General features: G+C 38.8%; 1 protein-coding gene across 4 annotated transcripts; it reads right to left on the reverse strand.

The window, feature by feature from the left end:
- Positions 1–10,558: 10,558 nt before the first annotated feature.
- Positions 10,559–21,674, reverse strand: LOC103136243 (sodium channel subunit beta-3-like). 4 transcript variants are annotated; one of them, XM_016670228.1, is made up of 8 exons: positions 21,461–21,646; positions 20,946–21,250; positions 20,711–20,848; positions 19,376–19,548; positions 19,049–19,277; positions 15,250–15,388; positions 12,711–12,794; positions 10,559–11,470 (listed from the first exon to the last, which is right to left on the reverse strand). In XM_016670228.1, the coding sequence occupies exons 2-7, from the start codon at positions 21,097–21,099 to the stop codon at positions 12,731–12,733; spliced, it is 897 nt and encodes a 298-aa protein (XP_016525714.1). In that variant the 5' UTR covers positions 21,100–21,250; positions 21,461–21,646; the 3' UTR covers positions 10,559–11,470; positions 12,711–12,730. The 4 variants fall into 4 exon arrangements, with proteins under 4 accessions (XP_016525714.1, XP_016525712.1, XP_016525713.1 ...); XM_016670226.1 differs by having other exon boundaries at positions 21,331–21,646; XM_016670227.1 differs by having other exon boundaries at positions 21,327–21,646.
- Positions 21,675–23,963: the final 2,289 nt, after the last annotated feature.

Raw genomic sequence — 23,963 nt, forward strand, 5'->3', positions numbered from 1 at the left:
CTTGGTCTTGACTTGGTCTCGGACCCTAAAAGTCTTGGTCTTGTCTCGGTCTCGATACACTCTGGTCTTGGTCTTGGTCTCGGGTTAGGTGGTCTTGAACACAACACTGCTATCTATCTATCTATCTATCTATCTATCTATCTATCTATGAGGCTCGTTGCCAGATTAAAAGCACCTTTTGGCAATAGCCTCAAGAACAAACTTTATTAAGCATATGTTTCTGAACTGAAAATTGGTCTGTTTTAATGTTCTAATTTTCAGTATAATGTTTTCATGAACTGTAAGCAGACAATCTCCATAGAAATACAGGCTTTCGAACCTCCATCTGTGTGTAATTAATCTATATAATGTGTATCACTTACTAATAAAGTTCTTGAAATAAATGGATTTTTAAGTAGCATTCTGATAATTCAGTGGGTCTGTATATGTGATTTGTCATTAAAGCATGCCTTCACTACAAACACGCATGGTGCGTTCAATACAAGTACACAGTCTCGTTATTTCACTTTCTTTTATAAGTTTGAATTCAAAAGTGATGGCCTGATAATGCCCCTCCTCCCATTAACAGCTACTTTGCATAAAAGGCACAACGATTAGATTTTTTGCTCACTAAATTTCCAACTTAGATGCATTATTTTGTGCCTCATTTTATCTATTTTGTTAGGCGTCTGTCAGAGTTGACACCTATTAACACAGATTAAACAACACAGGAAAGACAAGAGAGTTAGATTCGTTTTCTTACTCGCGAGGAGAACAGACAGAGATGTGCTTTCAGTTACAATCTCCTACCGCTCTGAAAGCACATTTGCCTGCCCCTCTCTTTTTATTGTCTTTAGGATCCCTGATCACAGAGAGCGCTCTAACTCTAAAGGGAAGGGGGGAAAAAAACACATCACATAGTTGCAGCGCCAATGATTATCACTAACTAACAACACAATCTATCTCACACTAGACTATCCAGTTCCTGACCCAGGGTCAAACAGAGCAAGTCGTACGTCTTCACGGCGATGGTTTTACAGCTATCTAACGGGTCAAAAGGCAGCGCGTTCTGCTGAACGATTACTGCAGAAAGCTGTTGTCACTGCTCTTCTTCAGAGAGGCCTTCTGAGAAAGGAATCAGAGTAATTTAACAATACAGGAACATTTAAAGAAAGATGTAACTAAACAAATGAAAGCATATGAGACAAGAACATTATAAAGGTATAGAAAACAATTAACATTTGATAATAATACAATTTACCTAACAGTGTCGGTTCATATAAAGTATGATCATTTCTCATTTTTAAGAACATACGAAAATAATGCAGTATTTTCAAATTCCCAACATCCGAGCCCTCTTCTTCAAACCATCTGTCCCACTGCCTACCTAGCAGAGCTGTCTTTATTCCGATAGATTTCTTAGAACTGAGGTTTGTCAGAAAGCTTCACCCTAAACTCCATGACATTAATTTATTTAGGAATTTAACTCAGGGTTACACACTACAAAGGTCTTATTGTGAAACCTAGTAATATGAAAGACTTAGCAGAATAATGTCCTTTGAGGAAACTGTAACAAACTTATAAGAGGTTTTAAAACTTCTTAAGTTCTGGCTAAAGCAACCATCTGTATTGTAGACAATTTATTTTTAAATGGATGAGGGTTCCAGAAGGCGCCCCACATCACTTCAACATTTTCTGTAATTTTCTTCCAGCTATGTCATTTTTTCCTTTCATTTCTAGTTGTTAGATTGTCAAGAAAAATAAATAGTAAAAAATTAAAAATAAAAAAAAGCCTGAAACTGAAGCTGTTTGTGAAAGGTATTTAATTTACTCACATAATGTTCTTTCTGCAGAGAAACTGCAAAATGCATATTTGCATTTTAATGTCTAAAGGTTAATTACTACAGAGTAGTTGCCTAAACTCAATTTGTTTACCCTTTCCTTATCAGGAATGCTTTTTTTTTCAGTCATATCCTGATTGAGCTGTATTCAATCATGCCCCTTTTCTCTGTATGCTTCCACAGCAGCATAAAACGATGCCAATCTAGCCTGTATCACATCCACTTAGTTGAGCAATTTTTAAGGCACAACAAGGGTCAGATTTACTGGGAGTGAGAAAATTTGATCTTGCTGTCGGCTTCGAGAAAACAGCAAGTATCTGCAGCGAGAAACATTAATACATCCTTTCCTTATCAAGTCAATTTAATTTTCTATTTCACCTCAGCATTTATATGGAGTTCACATAATTCCACTGCAGGATCAAATTCCTGTTATATGTTTTATACTTTTTTTTTTTTCTGTGACGTTACCTGGGGTTTGGCATCCCGTTTCCTCTCCTTCCTGCTGAGCCAAAAGTTGTGGTTAAGCCTGAAGAAAACCAAAGTTTTGCTTATTCTACTGAAACCTTGTGCTACAGTGATATCAAGGGTATTCAGGTTAAATTTTAGTATTTGTGGTTACTTTTACCATTTTCCCTCTTTTCCATCAATGATTTGAGTTTCCTTTACTTATGATTGTGAGTGAAGAAATACCCAATTAAACCATCGGTGTACTCGTTACTTCACTGGCAGGTATCCGACAAGAGGCCTGACTTAAAATCTAAATAATTCAGAGAAGGCTCGGGAGGAAGTGATGCGGTCAGATGAGATGACTTTCAAGCTCTTTGGCATCAGGTTGACATGATGTGTTTGATGGCGTATAAACCACAGAACACAGTCACAAACATCAACCAAAATATTTTGCTTCACGTCCTCAGGATGAAGTTTTTCTGTTTTCAGTTGTACAGTACAGCCCAGGAACCGTTTCTTTTTCCTTCTACTAAATATGATCAGTGAGTTAGTCTTTCTAGTAAATTAATTACCCAACAAATACCAAAAACACGACAAAGGCCTGGCTGCAAACGTGGAGCTGGAGCACGGCGGAGCTCGGGGTGAGGTCCTCACTACATCCACCGTCCCATTAAGCAGAACAAGACATGATTAGCCAGCAGCCATTGTTCTCTGTTCACTTTCTTCAGGGTCTTCACATAATCTCAGCTTAGCTCCAATTATGGGTGCTCTCACTTCAAGGCAAGGATCAGTTTTTTAACAACTCATCTTTTGCTTTTTTTTTTTTTTTTTTTTTTTTTTTTGTTCCTTGCCCAAGATGTGAAACTATGGCTTTAGAGAGTGTAACGTTTCATGCAGACGAGGTCATTTTATCTGCTTTTAGTTGTATTTCTCTGCCTCTTCCATTGTGTTATCCTACCAGTCAAACTGTGTTAATGAACCACGTGGTGCTTTCCTTCGGCAGGGACGCGAAAGCTGCGCAGAGCTGAAGGAAGACGGATGGAGCTCGATTCACGGAGGGAAGCCTGTTAGAGTTTGTAAAGGCTCACGACTTGGTGGGTTCACCGTCCAGCAATTATTTTGTACAGCAGTTCTCGTGAAATAATTTCAGAGGACAGCAGCTTTCATCTCTGCTAGAACCCCTCCGTAACCTCATCCTCCACAGTTTAAGTCCATTGGGCTGAAAGAGAACTGGAGAGTTTAATTAAATAGGTTTTATTCGCTCCATCACCGAGACTATTATCTTGCTGGGATGAACGACCCGATATTTCCAATGATCGGCTTTTGACGAATCGTGTCTGTTATCACCGACGACTGGCTTAAGAGTCTCCGTGCTGAAACATCATCTATCAAACGTGATGGGGCTTTCTCTGAGCTGGATCGTCAGTGGGGTATCTGTCAGCCGCAGCAAAAAGGTAATAAAGCAGATGGCTTTTCATTGATCTAGTTATCCTTGACAAAGACTATCCCCTTTTCCCTGATCAACTTTTGAGAGAATAGCATCAACGCAAGCTGCTGGAAATGCGCAGCCATAACTCCCTCTGCTCAGGTTTGGTATAACCGCATTTAATAACGTTTCATTGACAGCAGTTCTGCTCTGAGGAAATAACGTTTTAGCTTTTAATAGAGGAAAACACAACAGACACAAGTTATTTTGAACTGACATGTAGTTGATGGATTAGAGTTTTTTTTTGTTGTTGTTGTTTGTTTTTTTGAGTATCGCTACATTTGAATCCACGCAGCCTGCAATGTAATGTTCTGCTTTGTGCCAGTTTTTTTATGACCAGCCCGAGGTGTGGCTGAACGCACGGCAGTGATGTAGCACTTATCCGGCAGCCAGGTGTTCATTTTACTAACAATAGGCCCTGCTGCGTCATTGTGCTCAGGCCAGCCACATCCTCTCATCGCGAATTAAAGAGCAGGGGCCCTTACTCATCGTGTCGTTTTTGGAGTCTGACTTGTAAATGGTCTTTTTATTTAAGGCGCGCTCTTTGTCTTGCTAATCAAAGATGCCTCTTGTTTAAAAAGCAGTTGAATGAAATGAGGGACGGGAAAGCGGATAACAGAGATGGATCGGGAGGAGGGCTTGTGAAGGTATACAGTGAAAAGAGGCCTGTTTAAAACATGGATTCAGCTTTAAACGACTGTGGATCCCCACCACCCCTACCACCCCAGTTGTTTTCCAGCATCGGCCAATGCACGACCGCAAAAAAAATAAAAAAATAAAAAGGTTTTGAAGGCTTTTATGTCTGTAGATTAATATTCCTGAGAAGATCAGCATCTCATTCAGCTGTCTGAAGCAGTTCTTCATTTGTCAGACACTTTAACGTATTTCCTGCTCCTTATGCTAATGAACTCCTCAAGGGTACAATAATATCTCTATAAAGGCAAGGTTGATAAGCATATACAATAAAGGCTCAGGATTCATTGGTATGGCATACATAAGTTCCCTAAAGTTTAATTACGGTAAACCTAAGTGGAAATTAGGTATTTCAAAGTTGTCCAGGTATAATTTAGCCGCTGATCAAGATTGTATAAGTGCCTGAATGATGTGTTAATCTGTCTGAATTATGATTTCATAATACCCAATGACTTTGAAGATGATGTGGGCCTGGAGTTGAAGGTAAGTCTCTAATCTAAAAGTGAGGCAACGTTCATGACGCCAACAAATAAGCAAAGTGCACCTTCTGAACGAAGTATCTAATTTAAATTTAAAAACTGAGTTAAGTTAAGCACTTGAGTAACACTCAGATGTGAAGAGTCACATAGCACAAAACAATACAATTTTAAAACTTTTTCCGCCTACAGTGACACATTCTGCACAGTTATTGAGTGGCAGCTGGTCGTCGTCGTTGGCAGGAGTCTTTCAGCGTGTCATCTGAAATTATCCACTGGCTTCTTCAGCTGACCCCACAAATATTTTGCAAAATAAAAAAAATAAAAAAATCACTCCAGTGAAGTTATCTTTTTTGCTTGAATGTTAAATTCAATTCCAAAAGCAACTCAAGGCCATGTGGCTGGTGCCACCATAGTGTGGATGTGGTGTTCTTTTGAAGATTGAAAATGCCTCTGTGCCAAAACTTGGAGTTCAAAAATGTAGTTAATCGACTCCTGATGCCTCCTCCTACATCCTTTGGATGTTTTGTTTGGAAGAAGAGGCTTCAGCTTTCAACTGAACTTCCATTACAGATTAACCTGGCCATCGCCTTCCTATGCCAGTCCAAGGATTTCTCCCATTCACTTGGATTCCTGAGGTAACTTTTTCTACTGGGTCAATCGGCAAACAGAAGGAGATTTGTGTAAACATTGATGATGATTTTCTGCACTGTTTTAAAATTGTAATCTGTTTCAAGGTGTGTTCAGAGATGGATGTTCACTCCTTTTTGTAGCAAGTCACCTCCATCACAATTAGATTCTTAAATATGCTGAGAAGCTGCCAAATAATTGGCGGATTATCTATTTCTGTTAACAAGCAGTTGAACAGATGTATTTAATTAGTGTTTTGGGGTTTTTTTTACTGAAGTTTTCAAAGTACAGATTTACGCCAGAAGTGAATGCTGCAAACCGTTATTCCATTAAATGTTTTACATCTGCAGGTGCATTTAAACTTAATCAATTAACAAAAGAAGAGTGCAATGATCCGTTCTACCTCAAAATTGGTTTGACTTCCCAATTTACTTTTCTCTGCTTCACATCATTTGTTTTCTCTAAAGGTGAGTCTAATTATTGGTGATATATTATCAGCACAGCTTGATTCGGAATAGAAATGCCTGCCTTTAGTCACGCAAGGGATTCAGTTTGCTGCTTTTGTAAACTAAAAGAAAGACCCGTCACAATCTAAAAATATTTGTCCTTGGCTTGAAGTGTATCACCAAGTTGGTTGAAGCTTGCACATTGTAGAAGTGGACTGGGCATTCTTGTGCGGGGCTAGTCAACAACTCTTCCCTGTAGAAGCATCAAATGTGTGAAGATTTATAATTATGAGTGGGCGTCGTCGGTTGTCTCAGGGTAGGAAAATGAAAACGCTCCTCTTAGGAAATTATTCCGATTCTCTGCGCTCATTTTCAAATGTTCACATTTGTGTATTGAGCCATTAAAATGAAACTGCTGGGCAGCAGAATTACAATGGAAACACCCTCCTCTAGCTGTGCTCCGTCCCTCTGTGGTGCAAAGCTTTGAAAATCCCTTCATACTGTGCTGCACAGAGGAACTTCGTGAAGTAGAAGCGAGAAAACAAGAAACACAGTTAAGAAGCTGAAAAGCCGAGCAGGAAAATCTGTCTCTTTACTGGCTCATTATCAGCCCATCTTTCAAAACAATTTATTGCCCAACAGACCAACCTCACATCCTGCAAAGCAGCTATTGATCACTAATCGATAGGCTGGGTTTCCATGTGGCTGTGATTCACATCATTACAGAGCATGCTTAATCTTCCTCAGTCTGCCGCAAAGCAGCTGTTACCAAAACATACTGTCTTAAAATATTTATGGAGCGAAGGTCCACTGCTACCAAAAGGAACAAAGTGCTGCAATCAGTAACTTACACTTAAAGCTCAACTGTAGCTCTGTTTTCATTACAAATATGAACGAATATTTATCGATATTCTGCTAATGTCAAGAAAACACAATTTCACATATGTGGTGTTTCCATAAAAAAAAATAAATAAATAAAACTAGTGGCTATGTGTGGAGGCTTTTGTGGAAATTATAGATGGCGATTTCATAGAAGAGTTATGGATTCGACGTGTTCGAATGACACGCAGCTTTTTGTGAACTGTGTGATGCTTTTAGAGCTCAGGTGGATCCAGCTGCACTTTGTCCAAAAAAATAAAAATCTGCAACAAACAATTCTCCTCCCGCTACTTCCTGCTATCTTCTTTGACGTTTTCGCCAGTAGCAGTACGGGTCATGTGTCGATCACATGACTTGTATGATGAGCAGAAAAATATTTCCATTGCAGTTTCAACAAAATATATCGATTTTCATCACAGAGCAAAAAATTACCGAAAAACGTGAGTTGTTTGAAACTGATCAATTTATTTTTGTACTTTCAATTTACACAATTTTATGTTGGAAATGCAGCTACTGTCAAGGTAATTACACAGCTTTGTTAAAGCATTCGTAACTTTGAAACCCTTTCAGAATTTGTCACGTTGCAATAACTTTACAAGTTCTACGTATTTTATGGGGATCTCATGAAATAGACTAACAAATCATAGTGCATCACAGGAAAATGAAAATAGAGTCACATGTTTTTCTTAATACTTTTTTTTTCACAACTAACATTGTTTTGCATGCACTCCAGGAAGATTAATTTTAAGCTCTAGTAAAATAGCTGGCTTATGAAAACTTTGGAAAGAACGTCTTAAGACTAACTTTCAATTATCAGGTAAAAATTAATTAAATAAATAAAATTACTTGCTGCTAAAGCCCAGTTTGTTTGTGGAGTAAATGGATAATACACTAAATGTTGCTCCAACAGAGGTTTTCTCTGCTGCATGTATGATATTTTATTTGTAATTTACTTGCGTTTGTGCTGTTGTATCGTCTGAAGATCAGTAGGGGGAGCAGATCTTATTGTGTCTTGACAGGCCCTCCCACCTGGGTTGTGGATCTCTGCAGCTCCTCCAGTGCTACTATGGAGGTCTTCACTGCTTCTCTGAGTAATGCTCTCATTGCCTCCGTCCCAGGTTGGATGGACAGAAATGACTTTCCACTTTGACGATGGACGATCAGCACTCTGTGAAGTTAACCGTTTACAGATTGTCTTCTGACGGTTGTGCTGGGCTTTATCAAGGAGCATCAGCGTAGATGAGATTTAATACATGCCGACAGCCCACCTTTCAGATTGTATGTATAAATCCATGTAAAATGTTCTTTCCACTTCCATTCTGCTCATTTTTTGCCCATCCAAATAAAACACAAAAAAGTTTGGGAGACGGGACAAACAGTAAGAAATGTTGCAGGTGTTTCGATGCTTTTGCAACGCTCTGCACACACTTGGTGGTGTGAGACTTGTGTGTCATGTTTGACAGAAACAGGAATCACACCTTGACTTTGATTGCATGTAATTTGATGACAGAGTGGGCTTTACACTAGGGGGAGACAGAGACCCTTTATGGACATACCATCATTGTTGACTAACGATTGCGTGATTAATAAATTCATGTGATAAGTAAATAAAAGCAGAGTCGTCTCCTGAAGATGTTCTGCTGAGCAGCAACTGTCTTATTGGCAGCAGACATACAGGTCAATGCCAGAGGAGTATTGCTGTAATGTGCAGATTGTATTATCCACAGATGTAGCCTATCAATCTCTGACTACCTATTTGTTTTTATTTAAACATCAAATAATCCATCCAAAAAGGAAGGTTTGGTGTCACGCTCTTGTTACGGCGTGTCTTAAAATGCTTAGACAAACGTCGAGGCAGCTGGGTCCTTTAACTGAACCATAATGTAGTGAAATGTGGGCCACATTACTGGGCTGTATCCTGAGGGAGACTCATTGTAACGGCAGCATGGGAGAAAGCAGAGACGGTGTGAGGCAGGGAGAGAGGAGGAATAGAGCGTTGTCAAATTGCCCTTTCACAGTCTATCTTAAACCCATAACGCCATGCTCCCGGATAGTTCATAGGATGTGTTGGGCAGTCAATAACCAATTTATGTGAAGTTGATTGAGGAAAAGGAACCACTGCCTGGTCATTTTCTGTGAAGTGCGGAGTCATTTCTGCCGAGCTGCTCCTTTGTGTGAACCCTCCGAACTTCCTCCTGGAGCAAGGTTTGCACAGATCCTGCAATTATTGTCCTTTTCTGAAAGAATACCAACTTTTAACCCTAATGAATGTCTCACAAATTACATGACGTCGCCTGCTTTGCTACAAACATGCCTGAGTTGCTATAACAACAGTCGCTGCTGTAACTCTCTGGCTCTGGGTTAAGCTAAAAGAGCAACGTACGTTGCATCCTGTACATAATATGCCGCAGCTTTTTGCCGTCTTTGTCTTCCATGTCTGCCTTTCTGTGTGAGCCGAGGCAGTATTCTTGTTGATGAAAACAGGAAAAACAACAACAACAAAAAAACCGCCTTGCTTACAGCGAGACGACTGACAAAATGCAGACAGTCAAGCAGAAACAAATCGAACCGTGCTTTGCTTGCCGCTTTTCTGCAGCGTTAATGAGTGTCGAAAACAGCAGGGGATTTCAGTGTAGTTGTTAAATCTATTCCAATGCTTTGAATCACACAACAGTCATGTATAATAGTGGAGAACATGGAGGGGATGGGGGATGTTGCAGAGAGTCAATATTGTAGCATATTTATTCATAAAGTAAATTTACTCAATTCAAAAAGCTGGATTTATTACTCGGAGTGATACGTATACGTCAAGACGTTTTGCTCATTTTGATATTTATTGATTAGAGATAACGAAATCCCAAACCTCAGTTCCTCACAATTAAAATAATATGAAAGAGCGGTATAATAAAGTATTTTTTATACAGACACTTTCTAAAATACAATAGAGTATGTATACTCTGTCTGCAGAGACTACTGCATCAGCCCAGCGTGGCATGGAGGTGAACTGCCTGGAAGAAAGCCAATGTTGATTTCATATTCACCTTCAGCTGTTTGGACGCTGCTGCGTCTCTCATCTTTCTCTTGACAACGTCCCATACATGCTGTGGGGTCGGGCGAGTTAGACGGCCAATTAAACAGAGTGATAGCGCAGTCGTTAAAGTAGATTTTAACAGTACGAGATGGCTTAAAATCCTGCTCGGAAAACAATCGCCGCAAAGCTTCTCAGCAGACGGGAAACATGAAGTGCTATAAAATTTTCTGCTTTGACTTTGGACTTTGGATAAAGCAGCAGTGGACCAGCGCAGACAGATAACATGACACCTTAAATCCTCGCCGACTGTGGAAACTTCACACTGAACCTCAAGCAGCTCGGATTTTGTGCCGCCTCTCCACTTTTCCTTCAGAGTCTGGGACCTTGATTTCCCCCCCAAAAAAAATGCTAAACGTACTTTGATCTGCAAAATGGTTTCGAGACCACTGAGCCACAATCGAGCACTTCTTCCCTTCACTTCAGGAGGAGCAGCTCCAACACTGACTTTAGTTCAGCAGAGGCTTAATCAGAGATAGTCTCTTCTGTAAGTGTGTAGCTAATGTGCAATTTATTCATAAAAATAATTCTTGCCATTATTATGTATATAAAGATTTGAGGGAATTTTCTGGAAATAACAGAGAAGTGCCAAATCACGCTGTGGAATGTATATTTATTAAGTTAAAAATGTAAAATTCACAGATGAATTATTGTATTTGCAACAGAACGAAAATGGCCGGACATGATGGAATCAAGTCAGAGATGTTTCTACAGTTTCGTATCGTTGAAGGAGGCACACACCGGGTCTCGACAGCAACACTCAGGAACAGTCAAAGCTTCAAGAATACATTTAAAAGCACTAAGTGCAGTACCACTTGACCTACTGAGTGTACGCTGACATCAGAGCCGAATGCGGATTAAAGATTTATACAGCGGCGAGTAAAAACCTTCAAATAAAATTCAGCTGAATAGACAGTCTTTTTCTTGCAGAATATCACGTTCATAAGCGTTTAACAGAAAGCAGAGAGTACGCAGACACGTACGAGTGTAAAAGCTTTTCAGTTCGACCGTCATAGAAAGACTTCTGGCCAGTACAAAGAACTCTGTGACCTGAAAAATCACAACAAGGTCTATAAAAAAGGTTAGAAAAATAAACATGGCAGAGTAAGTTTAAGAGCCTTTAAAACAGCAGACTCTCTCCTTGGGTCAAGCATTAAATGTCGAGGTACAAAACTCACAACGCTAGCTGTTTGGAAATGGGTGGTACATCAACACATCAGCAGGTCCTTATAGTCTACAGTATGGCTATATTGATTGGATAATAGGCGCATGACAGTTTTACCCTCTGAACTACTGCATGAGTAAAAGCACTTGATGTCAGAGCTTTCATAAAGAAGAGGGAAAGGGGGGAAAAAATATATATATAGCACTTTTCTGTTATAAGACACAGTGGATACACAGGGAAGGTTGGCTGGCGGGATTCACGTCGCCGTCTGAGAGAAACATCTTCATGGTGGCACCGATGGGACTGTGCTGTCTGTACCATCATCCTGAGTGGTTAATATCTGAAGAGAACAGAGAACATGGTTCCCTCAGTAAACCTGAAATGGTTCATTACAGACGATAGCATGTGTTGTTTCAAATCATCTATCGTTTCCCGATTCTTTGCTTCCACTGAGCCAGATGTTCAGTAAACGCTTAAAAGTCTTCGTACCAACTGATGGCAACAAATTGTTCAGACCTTTAGTGGAAACTGGGGGAAATTGCAAATGTGTAAAACAAAAGGAGAGGTGTGAGGTCTGAGAAACTACCAACAGCAGATCATAGTCATGTCTTTACGAAACAGGAAAATCCAGCAAGGATCAACACGACCAGTGAGAAGCATTAGCCTTCTCACTTGGTTTTCACAGAACCAGTGAGACTAAACATAAATAAAGAAAATCAAAAGAAATACTTTGAAAAGGCCTCCAGGAAGCATAATTTACAAGCTGACCAAAAAAAAAAAAAAAATGACTTACTGGAAGCAAAATATAAATAAATGGGACATATAGTGCCTTGCAAAAGTGATATCTTGAACTTTTTTGAAATAATAAAAATAAAAGTTTTCAAAGTTAAAAATAACTATGTTATGACCCCATTGCAAAGCTGGAGTCATTTTTTTTCTCCATTCTTAAATATCTTACAATTGACTAAAAGCGGCTATGAATATCAATTTTGCCAGTTTTTTTTTTTGTCCTTTTGCTTTTCATAACCATGTCTATTTGTATTTCACTTTATAATTACAGATTGATCTCCCACTTATAATCCCCATTAATACAATAAAGTTTGTGATACAAAATATGATAAAGTTCAAGGCGTATAATTAACTTTTCAAGGCGCTGTATCTCCAAGGTTTTGCAAGGTTCTGCACTACTGAATGCATCTAATTCGCCTGAAAACAGTATGGAGCACTACTTAACATGCAAACATCACATTCACTAGTTTGCTATTTTTACAATGTTCACACATTATAATCACAAAGTACTAAAAAACAAAATCATGCATCATGTCTACTTATATACATTAGATATTAGATATCTAAATAAGAATCAAAAAGAGTGACTGAAAAATAGATGAGTCCAAAAAGGACAGAAATGAGTGCCTTTCAAAAATGTGTGTGAAGGATGAGACACAGTGATGGTTGAAGCAACGGGAGTCTACAGAGCTGCAGAGTTATGAGTGTTGAAGCTACAAACAATGGATTCAAGAAGGAAGGGGATGATTTTACTGATCGGGTTCAGGCTGAGGAAATCACATGTGAAATACCGTGTCACTGAAAAGCGCTTTTATTCGGTAACCGGAGCGACTGGATTGTCTTTCTGCTCAGAGGGAACGGCTAGGTAGTTTGTCCTGCAGGAAAACAGAGGAGCGTCTTAAAAAAAAAAGAGTGCCTTGGTTTTCTCCTGTTGGAAGGCAGAAGTTTTCTTTTCAGTCTGGAACAACAAGGCTGCAACATACATTTCCCTTCAAGTCACACGCAAGTAATTCCTCACATGTCCCATGTGGAGTTCGAAAAAGACAAAGCAATCAGTGCAGCATTGAGACAGCGAGTGCACATCCAGATGAACTGACACACTCATTCAGTATTTATCATCATGCTCTTAGCCTCTTAAAATCTCAGCGCTAAAAATGCTTGCAGTTACATGCAGTGCACCTTCACGACTTCTCTGCAGACTAAACACGATTTTTATTAATGAAATGAACTTTGTTAGCCAGTCAGCAAAGTACCATCTAGCTTAATATGCTTTACCCAAGGTTAAAGTAATTATTTGGAATGCAAATATCAGTCATGGTAACCTTACACAGCAAGGCTCACAACTTTAAAATAACTGCTGACCTGGAATATTATAAGAAAGTCCTCCTAATAGTAATCATAGCAATACAACTACTCTGCTCACTGGCAAGAAGAAGAAGAAGTCACTGAAATGTTTGAAAACCGTAAAACAGGCTAACAACAAGCTCCTAGATTTTTCACCTTCTTGGCCTAAAGCCAACCTTAACACTATGCAATGAGTTAAAGACCAATAATGGTTAATATATCAATCATATCTGCAATTATGTATATACCGTATTTTCCGGACTATAGAGTGAACTTCACTACAAGCCGCACCCAAAAAGTAAAAAAAAAAAAAAAAGAAAGAAACTGGAAACATGCATATAAGCCGCACCGGGCCATAAGCCGCTGGTATCTCCGCAGACGGCTGCCTCCTTTATAAATTTGCTATTAAAGACGCAGCCCTCCATCTCCAAAGCCGAACCATGGTTTCGTTCACGCCGAGTTTACGTGCAGCGGCTCCATTTCCCTCCTGTACTGTCAGATCGATAACATTCAACTTAAAAGCTGCATCATATGAGTTTGAATAAATTTCTCCGTTGTGCCTGCTGCTAGCATGTACTTGTTCTAAAACTGAAAATTAGCGCTTTCTTCTTTGATTTCCAATTTTGACTTCCAATGATTCACTTCCTGCTAAAGAGCCCCCTGGTGGTTGAAGAAAAATCCACAGAAAAGCCGCACTGGCCCATAAGCCGCTTGGTTCAAAGCGTATGAAAAAAGTAGCGGCTTATAGTCCGGAAAATACGGTGCACATTTGACTAAAAGGGGCTCAGTTAGTGGAGTATACATGTACAGAGGTTTTTGTCTTTAACATGTGGGTTCAAGCCATTTGCTCCTTGTCTTATTCTTATTTCACAGCACTAAGTGCAGCACCACCTACCATTTACTTTTGAATAAAGGCCATAAGAGCTAAAAAAATAAATAAATAAATTAAAAAAAAAGAGTTCTGGGGAGGTTTCTACGGAAGAGGATTAGGGCCACTGGGGGAAAAAAAAAAATCTGAATTCTGAGAAAAAAAAGTCAGAATTGTTTTGGGGGGTTTTTCCCAGTGGCCCTAATCCTCTTAGGTTTCAGACTTTTTTTTTTTTTTTTTTTTTTTTTTTAAAAGAACCTATAGATAGATAGAAACTTTATTCATCCCTTTGTGATTTACCCTCAGGGAAACTGTAGACATTATATGACATTTAACCAAAGGTACAAACAGTGACATTAGATATTTGCCACCATTTTCACAGTCTGCGATTGCATTGCACATTTCCTCCCCCATGAAATAAGGAATCTTTAGAACATACCGCATTTTATTTTGCAGCTGCAGGACTCTATTCACATTGCAAGAATGGTGAATCAACACATGGTGCTGTGTATTATCTGTTACTTTTCAGAATGTGACTCAATATGACTCATGATTTTCAAAAGAAGAAAGAAAAAGCTGTCAACAGACATAGGCTGGCAGAGTCAATGTTGTGGAAATCCAGTGGGAGCTGAGTACATAGGTGGCTTTGAGACAAGGTGACACAAAAAGCCAGTTTACGATGGAGCTGAAAATCCAGCTTGGATGTTAAAAGGTTGCTCAAAAGACGAACAGTCAGCAGAGCTTGCAATAATTCAGGTGTGTCTGTCTGGCTGGCTTCCGTGGAGAAAAAATAAATAAAAACAGATTAAAGATGTAAGAGGGTTAAAAACCAGAGCAGGGAACATACTCAATTTTCAATTATTCCCATATCTGTCTGTTAGTCTGACCTTTTCAGTCTGGCTCTCTGTCTGACAGCCTGCTAAATCTCAGCCATTGATGTCTGGAATTGTAATATGAGCATAGAGTAAGAATACGAGATTCAAGGATCCACAGGTGCAAAACATCCTTTTCAGATTAGATCAATTTGATTTGCTATTAAGCAGATTGCACATCAGAACACATCAGTGTTTCTCGTCAGCTCGCATTGATCTGAGCGCATGGAAACATGCGAAACTCACGCCGTGTCCTGCACTTGCTCATCAGATTTCGAGATCTTCCTGTAGCAGTAGACCATTTCCACCAGCAGCCACAAGGTCAAGAACACCAGTAGGACATACATCATGATCTCAGAGTAGATTGCGGTGGTGTCATTGGAGGCTGCGGAGCACAAACAGCAGATAGGCACATGCTTTATTTAGCACACATTCATTTTCTGCACCATTTTTTGTGAAGAATAACAAAACAGACTCTGCTGCAGCTCTGAGGAAATGTCCTGAGTTCGTTGAACACAGCTGGCACAAAATCTCGCATCGTTTATGACGAAGAGGATGAGATATCAGCAGGATACTTATTTGACTAAATAAAAAGTTCACTTTAAGTATTACGTATTCATGTTTAGTCCTTGTTTTGTATTTTTATTTATGCTTTTCTTGTTAACATTGCTATTAACATAGAGCATTTTACACATTGGATCTTTTAGCTTGGTGCTAATTAGAAAGTGATTGAGAAATGAAGGTGTTTGTCATTTTAAAGAGGCAGTGGGAAGAGCATAAAACATCAATTATTCATTTAGTAAAGTGGAGGTAACAGTAAAGGCTGTTTTCATATTCCACTAGCCCCTACTGATGATGACAAAATGATCTAAACCTGCTGTCTCGACGTTCTTTGCAGCAACTCGGCTCGATGAAACTAAATTTCCCACTAAATATTCTGCTGCCAAATGCAACCCGGTCTGACAGCAAAATGCAAAAAAAAACAAAAAAAACTGAATTTACTGGAAACAGTTTCCAGATGTTTTCCAGGCTAATGGCCACAGAAATGAATGCACTAGAAGAGGACTGCTTGTCAGCACATTTTCGTGCCATCAGCACATTTTCAGAAACACTTGCAAAATAACCACTGGATGATATTCAATGAAGAAATCTGCACTTACCAGGAAAGGCTGGCAGCCTTGAACGGCTGAGCTACACACACACACACAACTTTGTTGCACAACAAACCGTGTTTATGTTCTCTTACTCTGAAATTTTTCACTTAACTTTTATAGCTTAGCCTGGAACAGTGCATTCTGTCTTGATTTGTATTTTGGTTTATTCAAAAATATATATTTTTTATTTGTCTCTATACACGAAAAACCCAAAACATGATGGTTTCCATGCAACATACATTTTGTTAACAACATGAAAAATCCCACTTTCTGTTAATCTACTAAAAACTTCTTTTTTTTTTTACATTTAGGAGTAATGAGATACTGTCTGATTACCAATTACAGTAAGTACTGTTAAAAAACATTCCTCTTATAAGTTCATGCTTTTAGGATGCATTATGTTTTAGATAAGTCTAACAATATACAGGTAAATATGATGGGCATAAGTACTGAGTGATGATATTAGAATCTAAAAACGTGAAAGGAAAGGTGCCTTGCAGAGATTTCACAAAGTTACATGCAGGCAGAGAGCAAACCTGCCTATTGAACTGTGAAAGCTCCACAGGGTACCTCTATGTATGATATAAAATGGAGGTGCAAACTCACAGTGGTTCTTGGCTCAGACATTTCTTGTTGTTGTTTGAAAACAATTATAGCATCAAATGAAGAACGTTTCTGCTTACTCTTGTCATTTATTATCTTTAAATCCATAAGAAAGAGTGTTTTCACTATTCTATTTGTTTATATTTTCTAAAGTTCATCGCTTAGCTGTAGTAAAAGATAAGAAATTAAAAAGTCATTGGAGAATGAAGTGCTTCGCAAAGGTATTTATACCCCTTAAGCTGTTTCACATATGACCACAAAATTCAATGTATTTTTGGGTTTTTATGTAATCCACCATCAGAACATTGTGCATAATTCTGAACTGAGAAAGAATTGTTTTCAACTTTTTTGGTGTTATTTATAAACAAAACACTGAAAAGTTTGACCTGCTTCCTCAGCCCTAATCCTCTAAGCTGATTCACAGCTCAGGTGGGAGAATCTGCCAGGAAGCCTTTATTAGCCATAAACTATCCAAATCTGATCTCTAAAGTGGAAAAAACAACAAAGCCTTCCAAGAAAAAAATACGCCATTCGCCCAGTTTAAAGTTTTGTCACAAGGCATGTTGAAGCCAAACAGGAGATGATGGAAAACTAACATCACACATCACCTTGAACAGCGCGTTCCCATGGCAAAACATGGCATAGCCTTATCATCCCATGGGAACATTTATCTTTTTTTTTATTTTTTGACAAGCAGGAAAGTTGAGAATAGATATAAAACAAATATTTGCAACACTTTCAATATTTCAGCTGGAAGTGTGCAAACTGTGTATTACTTTCCTTCTACTTAACTGTTTGTGAATTGTTTTGTTGGTCCATGACACCAAACCCTAATAAAATGCATTGATGCACTGACAGTTTTAATGATATAAAAGAAGCAGAAATGCTTTTGCGAAGCACTGAACGTCAACCATCAATCACAATTAAACTTCGTTTGGAGGAGAACCTTAACAGATGATTTAAACATGAAACTGGACTTTGGGAACCAAAATGTCTTGGGAACAACAAACTGACGTCTGGAAATTGTATATAAAAGCTTAACATTTTTGAGCCACTGTGAACCTGTTTGTTTGTACCAAATTCCAGAAAACCTTCTCAGAAGAACTGTGTTTGTCCAACTTGATTTGGCTGTTTTTGTAATATGATCCATTAGATGAGAAAGCACAGATCCACTGAAGGCAAGCGTTTCCACTTTGTTACCATGAAAATCATTATCAGAACATATTGCATAATGGTTGCTGCAGAAAAGGCTTTCTGGAACTCGACACCGCTGTTGTATGAAATATGAAGGAAGATTTTTGATATTTGTGCAGAAAGAAATCTGACTGCAGCATTCTGCGTGTATATGCATCTTATTCAACGTTCTACCAAATGCAGGCAGTAAAAATGAAAATCTAAAGAAATGCAACAGATTTAGGAACTTCCAAATATACACGTTGATTTGTATATTCGACTGAGGTGGAAGATGAAACATTCAGCAGGCCAAACATCCAGGAAGCATAATACATTACCCAGTTTTAAACAGATAGCAAAGTAGCTGGTTTGAATTAAGGCCTTCACAGACAACAGAAGAAAGCTTTAATGGAAAAAAAAATAAAGGCAGACAAAACAAAACACAGTTGTTATTATTATTTTTTTTTTAAACTAGTCACAACATAGAGAAGAGTGGGGAAAGGGAAGAGGTACTGTTAGTGGCAGAGTGCTTTCACAGTAATGCATCACTTAGCAGAGACAAAAAGTTGGGTTTATAATTACAAAGCAAGTCATGCTGGCCTGATAAACATTTTAAAATCACATGAAGAGGAGGCAGAGCACAGAGACAGGGCTACGTGCACAGAGGCCAGCAGTTTTGCATCTAAACAGTGCAGTGTTGATTCAGGCAGCTCTAAAATAAAATAAAATAAAATAAAACATTTAACTGCTTAGCAGCTTTCAGCAAAACACCAGAGCCTGTATGCAGAAGGATTTTCAGATCCCTCAGGGAGCTTCTATCTTAGCCCAAAAATTATTGCCAAGAAGTCTTAAGAATATCTTAAGAGTGATTCAGTCAGGTACTGGGAGTGAAAGAAATTGCCATCTTACTGAGGAAGTATGGTTGTCCCTGGTTGCTATAGGCAACGCTGTCTTCTAGGGTGAGTGATTGGTTGTTCTTTTTCTGCTTGTTTTTTAATGGCGGTGTAATGCTACATCACTAACTGAGACAAAAAAAAATGGGTGTCTTTTCACACAGTGAGTTGAATATCTGGTTTCTGCTGTATTTACACACAAAATAATGGACACAACCGTACCTTTCTCTTTCACGGTCAGTGTGATGTTCTTCTTCGTCACTGTATATGGTGTATAGGTTCCAAACTCAAACGTGCGATTAACGTGGCACTCGTAAATACCACGGTCGCTCTCTGTGACATGTAGGATCAAAAGGGAGACGTCTTGCAGGTCTTTGCTACCATTCCAGATCAGACGGTCTTTAAAGGGTCCATCCAGGCTTTGTGAGTCTCCTTTGTTACTTTCAAAAATCTAGGTAAAAAGAAAAAATGTTAACATTTACAGTCTAAACCGATCAAGCACAGAACTCAAAAGCATGGGTCGTACACAACACTGTTCTGGAAACATACATGAATCCTGTCATATGTGTTGTTTTCACTTGACGTGAAATACCAATTCACATTTGTGTTTGGTTTGAGTTCCTCCCTCTTCAAACAGGAGATGCATGTCAGCTTCATGGAGCTTCCTAGCACTGCTTCGGTGTCGGACGCCACATCGACACATACTGGCCTGCTCAGGTGGACTAAAAAAAGAAGCAATATTTCACACATTCATGTCCACAATTGACTCATACTTCCATATGTAAAATTCGTCAACTTTCAAGAAAGTGTTTAATGAATCTTGAACATGTATTCACTCTGTATTTGATTTTACATAAACACAGGCATAAACTTAAGCTTACAGTTCTGTGTTATAAAAGATCGACAAAGAAAATATTGTGGTTCCTGCCAAGTAAAGTTTTCTTGGTTTTGCAATATTGGTAAAGACCACAGAAACTATGGGAAGCATTTGAAGGGGTTTTCATCATACTGTGAGCAAAGTGAGGAAGGAAAAGGCTGGAATATAATTGCATTTCAGTTAATTGAATAAGGTGGAGAGGGAACTGAGTAAAAAAGGCAAATGATGCAGTGGTTATAAATGCATAGACTTGGAGTCTGCAGCCAGCAGCTCTAGAAACAAAACTCCTTCACTCCCTCGTTTGTGGCTCCTTAGAACGAGGAAACATTGTCTAGGCCTTCTATCAAGAGATGTATGTAAAAATTTGCACTACTGAAAAACACTAATGGTACAGCAGACATTGTTTGTCTTGCTCTGTCCGGTAATGACATCAGACTTCAAATTATGATTTTTTTTTTTTTTTTAGTGGACTATTTTCCATAAATAAAGAAAAGAGTCAAGTGGTCAAAATTAGTTGTATTCATACTTAAGTGTCCTCTCAAGTCTGAAGATAAAGGTAACAGACAGTTGTATATTCATAAAACTTTATATGTTTTCTTTTGTCAAAGGATGCTTTATAGTTGCGTATATAGTAATGTCACAAAATGTCTATGTGACTGTGTTAGGCCCATTGCTGTTATATAACCAGAGTCTTGCCCTGGGCAGACAGTGACAACATTGATTTTATCTCATCCTTTTTTATTTTATTTAAAAAAACAAACAAAAAAACATTATGTGGGCGGAGAGAAACAAACAAGAGGACAGAGAAGGAGACGAGAAGGAAATAAGAGGACACAGCCTAACATCGCTTTCTTTCCTCCAGTTTACCCATTTTATGAAACGAACGGAAAGCTCTGGAAAACGCCAATGTTCACAACCGTGAATGCGCCACGGCCAAACACACAGCATTGAACGTTGATAATTTAAACCAGACAATGTACGAGCCAACCTCAAGATGCAATACTTACCGACGAACAACAACAGAAGCAACGTTTGCTGCTGAACTCGGTGCAGAGTTAGCATATTCAGCCCTATGAGGAGCTGCTGGTGGGACAACCGCTGCTGCAACTCCAGCTCTGTTTTGAAGTTGTCTTCAAGGCCAACTCCTGGGTGGGATATGCGAGTTCAGGACCACAGACAGCGCCTCTCCTCGGCCGCCCCGAGCGCAGGGAACTTCCCTCTGCCCCACGAGTGAAAACCCACCTGCTGAAAGAAACGACGCGAGGCGACAAGTCAAGTGACGCTCTGCAGAAGTGCGGGGAAGTGATTTTTCTTTTCTTTTCTTTCCTTTTCTTTTTTTTAGCGGTTTTACGAGTCCCTCTATGAATTTACAGCTTCTCGGTTCGCAATTCCTCATCTACACGGAGACAGGAAATTTCATCATCCCCGGGACTTGGATGGAGTGAGCAGGTCCGTGATGTGCGAAAGCAAGCTGGAGTGATGCAACAGTTTCCTCGCCCACTAATGCAGTCACCTCAGTCCAGATCCGTCCACAAAAGTCTTTTCTTCTAAAGAAAAGAAGAAGAAGAACGAATCAAAGATCAGAACCTGTGGATTCTATAACAACAAAGCCGATTCACTCACTTACAGCCTCGAGATTTGAAGTCTTCTCCTATTTTACACGACATGCGGTAAAGATTGTTGAATGTTTCAAATCTATCTCTTTCATCAATAATAATAATAATAATAATAATAATAATAATAATAAAGCTATTGACCGTATTTCCTAGCCGCTGCTCACTCTTTGTTTTCCACTTAGCGCCTGGCTGGAGGAGAGGGTTTGATACGCATGCGTGAGTTACTCCCACCCACAACACAACGTGCATGATCTTGTTATAGCCATTTGGGTCCTGTCTAAGAAGGCTCCCCCTTCAATTATTTTGTTTTTATTTGACTGAAAACAAATCCGAGCAGCTCCTAGAATGGCTTGCAGACATTTAATGCAAATCAATGGAGTGAAAAAAAAAAAACAGAAGTATGAAAGAGAAGGGGGTTCCTCGTTTGTCATGTCTTACATAAGGTGTTTAGAGAAGCCCACTCATGACATTTCCTTTTAAAAAAAAAAAACACTTGAGCCCTTACATTATTTCAACCTCTCCAGCGTCATCATAACAAGGCACAAAACATGTTGCAGACGGTCAAGCCTTTAAGTAATAATAGCAAAATGAAGTATTCCCACCCTTTTTTCATTTTGTCACTTTATAACCTATTATTTCAAAATCTTTTATTAGAATGTGATGGACCACTTCAAAGCCATGTATAATTATGAGGTAAAATAAAATCTGAATAGCCATGTATGTACATGTACTCAGACTCATTTGCTGTAAGTACAGTTGTTCGTTTTCTGAGGCGTGTTCAGCTTTGAAAACACAGAGACTACAATTTGTGCCTCCTGCTTCTCCGATAAATGCTGCTATTCCCCTGGCTGTTAGTTCAGCCAGACAGCCTCATTTTCAAAGGTTTAGCCGTCCTGCACTCCTTTCATTTTAAATTGGATTGTCCAGTGCTCTGTGAGATGTTCATATCTTTATTGTTCTATAAGCTAACCCTGATTTATCCCCGACCTGTCCACTGTGCTCCCTGATCGTCGTTATGATGTTTTTCTTCACTGATGTTCTCTAGCAAAACTTTGTGGTCAGCACAAATAAACCGCTTATGCTAAGAATAATTTACACACACATGTGATTTATTTGCTAATCAGGAGACCTTAAAAGGTCACACAGGGCAATGTAGTGTGGTGAAAAGTAATGCACCAGTTTATTTATTTAACCACTTCTTAGTCATGCTCCACTTGTTTTAGTTTGAGATTGTAATATAAGAAAATATGGAAATGTTCAAAGAGCATAATTAAACCAGTGGACTAATTAGCAAAGGATAAAATAGAAGAGTTTAAATTATTAGCTGTCTATAATCAGCATTGTGTACATTTAATGGTCTAAAAACTTCCCAAAGTGAAGCTGCACAACTTTAATGGCTGTACAACAAAATAATGACTTGATGACTTCTTTAATGAGTTAAAAACAAAAAGCTCCTGACTTGAGACTTAAGATAAATTGAAAGCCTTTGGAAGGTTCACTAAGTCTGAGGTGTCAAACTTATTTATTTCACACAAATTCATGAAGTGAACTCACTTCATGAATTTGATTTATTCCTTGCATGTTTACTGCTGCCGTACAAATCCCAGAGCCTCCAGACGACCAGAACATTGTTATGGGAAATGATTAAAACTTTGAAAACCGTTATTGATTTTTCTTGGTAAGTGCATCATTAGTGTCAGGGTTGGAAACTGTCCACGTCCGCTGAAGAGTTGGATCTTAAACTGAAAACTGTGATTCATGATTCACCAGTTGACGGTCTCCTTATTTTGCAAAGAATTTCATTTTGTTGTTATTTATCCAGTTTCTCCTCTCCGGTGCTCCATTTTATTCCCTCCTGCCATAAAGCCATGTTCAGCAATAATTTAAATAGGAGGCAAAGATTCAAATCAGTTGTTTATAATGTATAGATTTAGAGCAAGATAAAGTAAGGCGCCTCTTTCCATTAATTATTGCAATGTCTAATGTCTCTGCTGAAGCTCTTTGGACAAAGGAAATCACTAAATGAGCTTCCAGGATCCTAACAGAACCTTCACTGCTTTCCAAGTGTTGAAGTGTTTTCCCTCGGGACTCGGACTCCGCTGTCCTTGCTGCAGGACTCGGCTGACGAGTACGACTTTAGTCTCCTTGGCTGATCAACTTCATTCCCAACCTTGTCCTGAACTGCACTAAGACGTTGAACCAGCAAGGTTGTGCAAACGTTTTAAATAAAGATGTTTATTTTTATGAACCATTTTAAATCATTTACTCGTGACTGTTTTTACCCAGTAATCCGTTATTCTGATGAGTCCTTCTCTGGTTTCTGTGAATGTGTCTGTGCTTTCCTTTACTCTGAACAGGAAGAAACACAAACTACTAAAGTCTCACTTTTCCTTGTCTAAATAAAAATATACTGTGTTCTGTTTACGGTTGTAAGATGGATTAAAACTTAGAGAGACATTTTAACATTCCACATAAATATCCAAGGTTCTACCCAAGCAGACTGATGGATATTTGAGGGGTTTCTTACAAAGTTATGTAATTCTTGCTCAAATCTGTGTTCAGTATATTTTTTTTACTACAAAGAAAGTCTCATTATATGATATAAAGTGTTTGGGATTTTTTTTTATTTTTTTTAATTCCACAT

The sequence above is a fragment of the Poecilia formosa genome, unplaced genomic scaffold, assembly GCF_000485575.1.
Source record: "Poecilia formosa unplaced genomic scaffold, Poecilia_formosa-5.1.2 Scaffold31, whole genome shotgun sequence".
In the NCBI taxonomy this organism is placed as follows: domain Eukaryota; kingdom Metazoa; phylum Chordata; class Actinopteri; order Cyprinodontiformes; family Poeciliidae; genus Poecilia; species Poecilia formosa.

Coding starts and splice junctions, on each gene's coding strand:
- LOC103136243 (XM_016670228.1), bottom strand. CDS start 21,099: ATGAGGAATTGCGAACCGAGAAGCTGTAAATTCATAGAGGGACTCGTA. Junction 20,849..20,945: donor CGCGTCGTTTCTTTCAGCAG/GTGGGTTTTCAC, acceptor TATCCCACCCAG/GAGTTGGCCTTGAAGACAAC. Junction 15,389..19,048: donor ACTGACCGTGAAAGAGAAAG/GTACGGTTGTGT, acceptor TGTGCTCCGCAG/CCTCCAATGACACCACCGCA.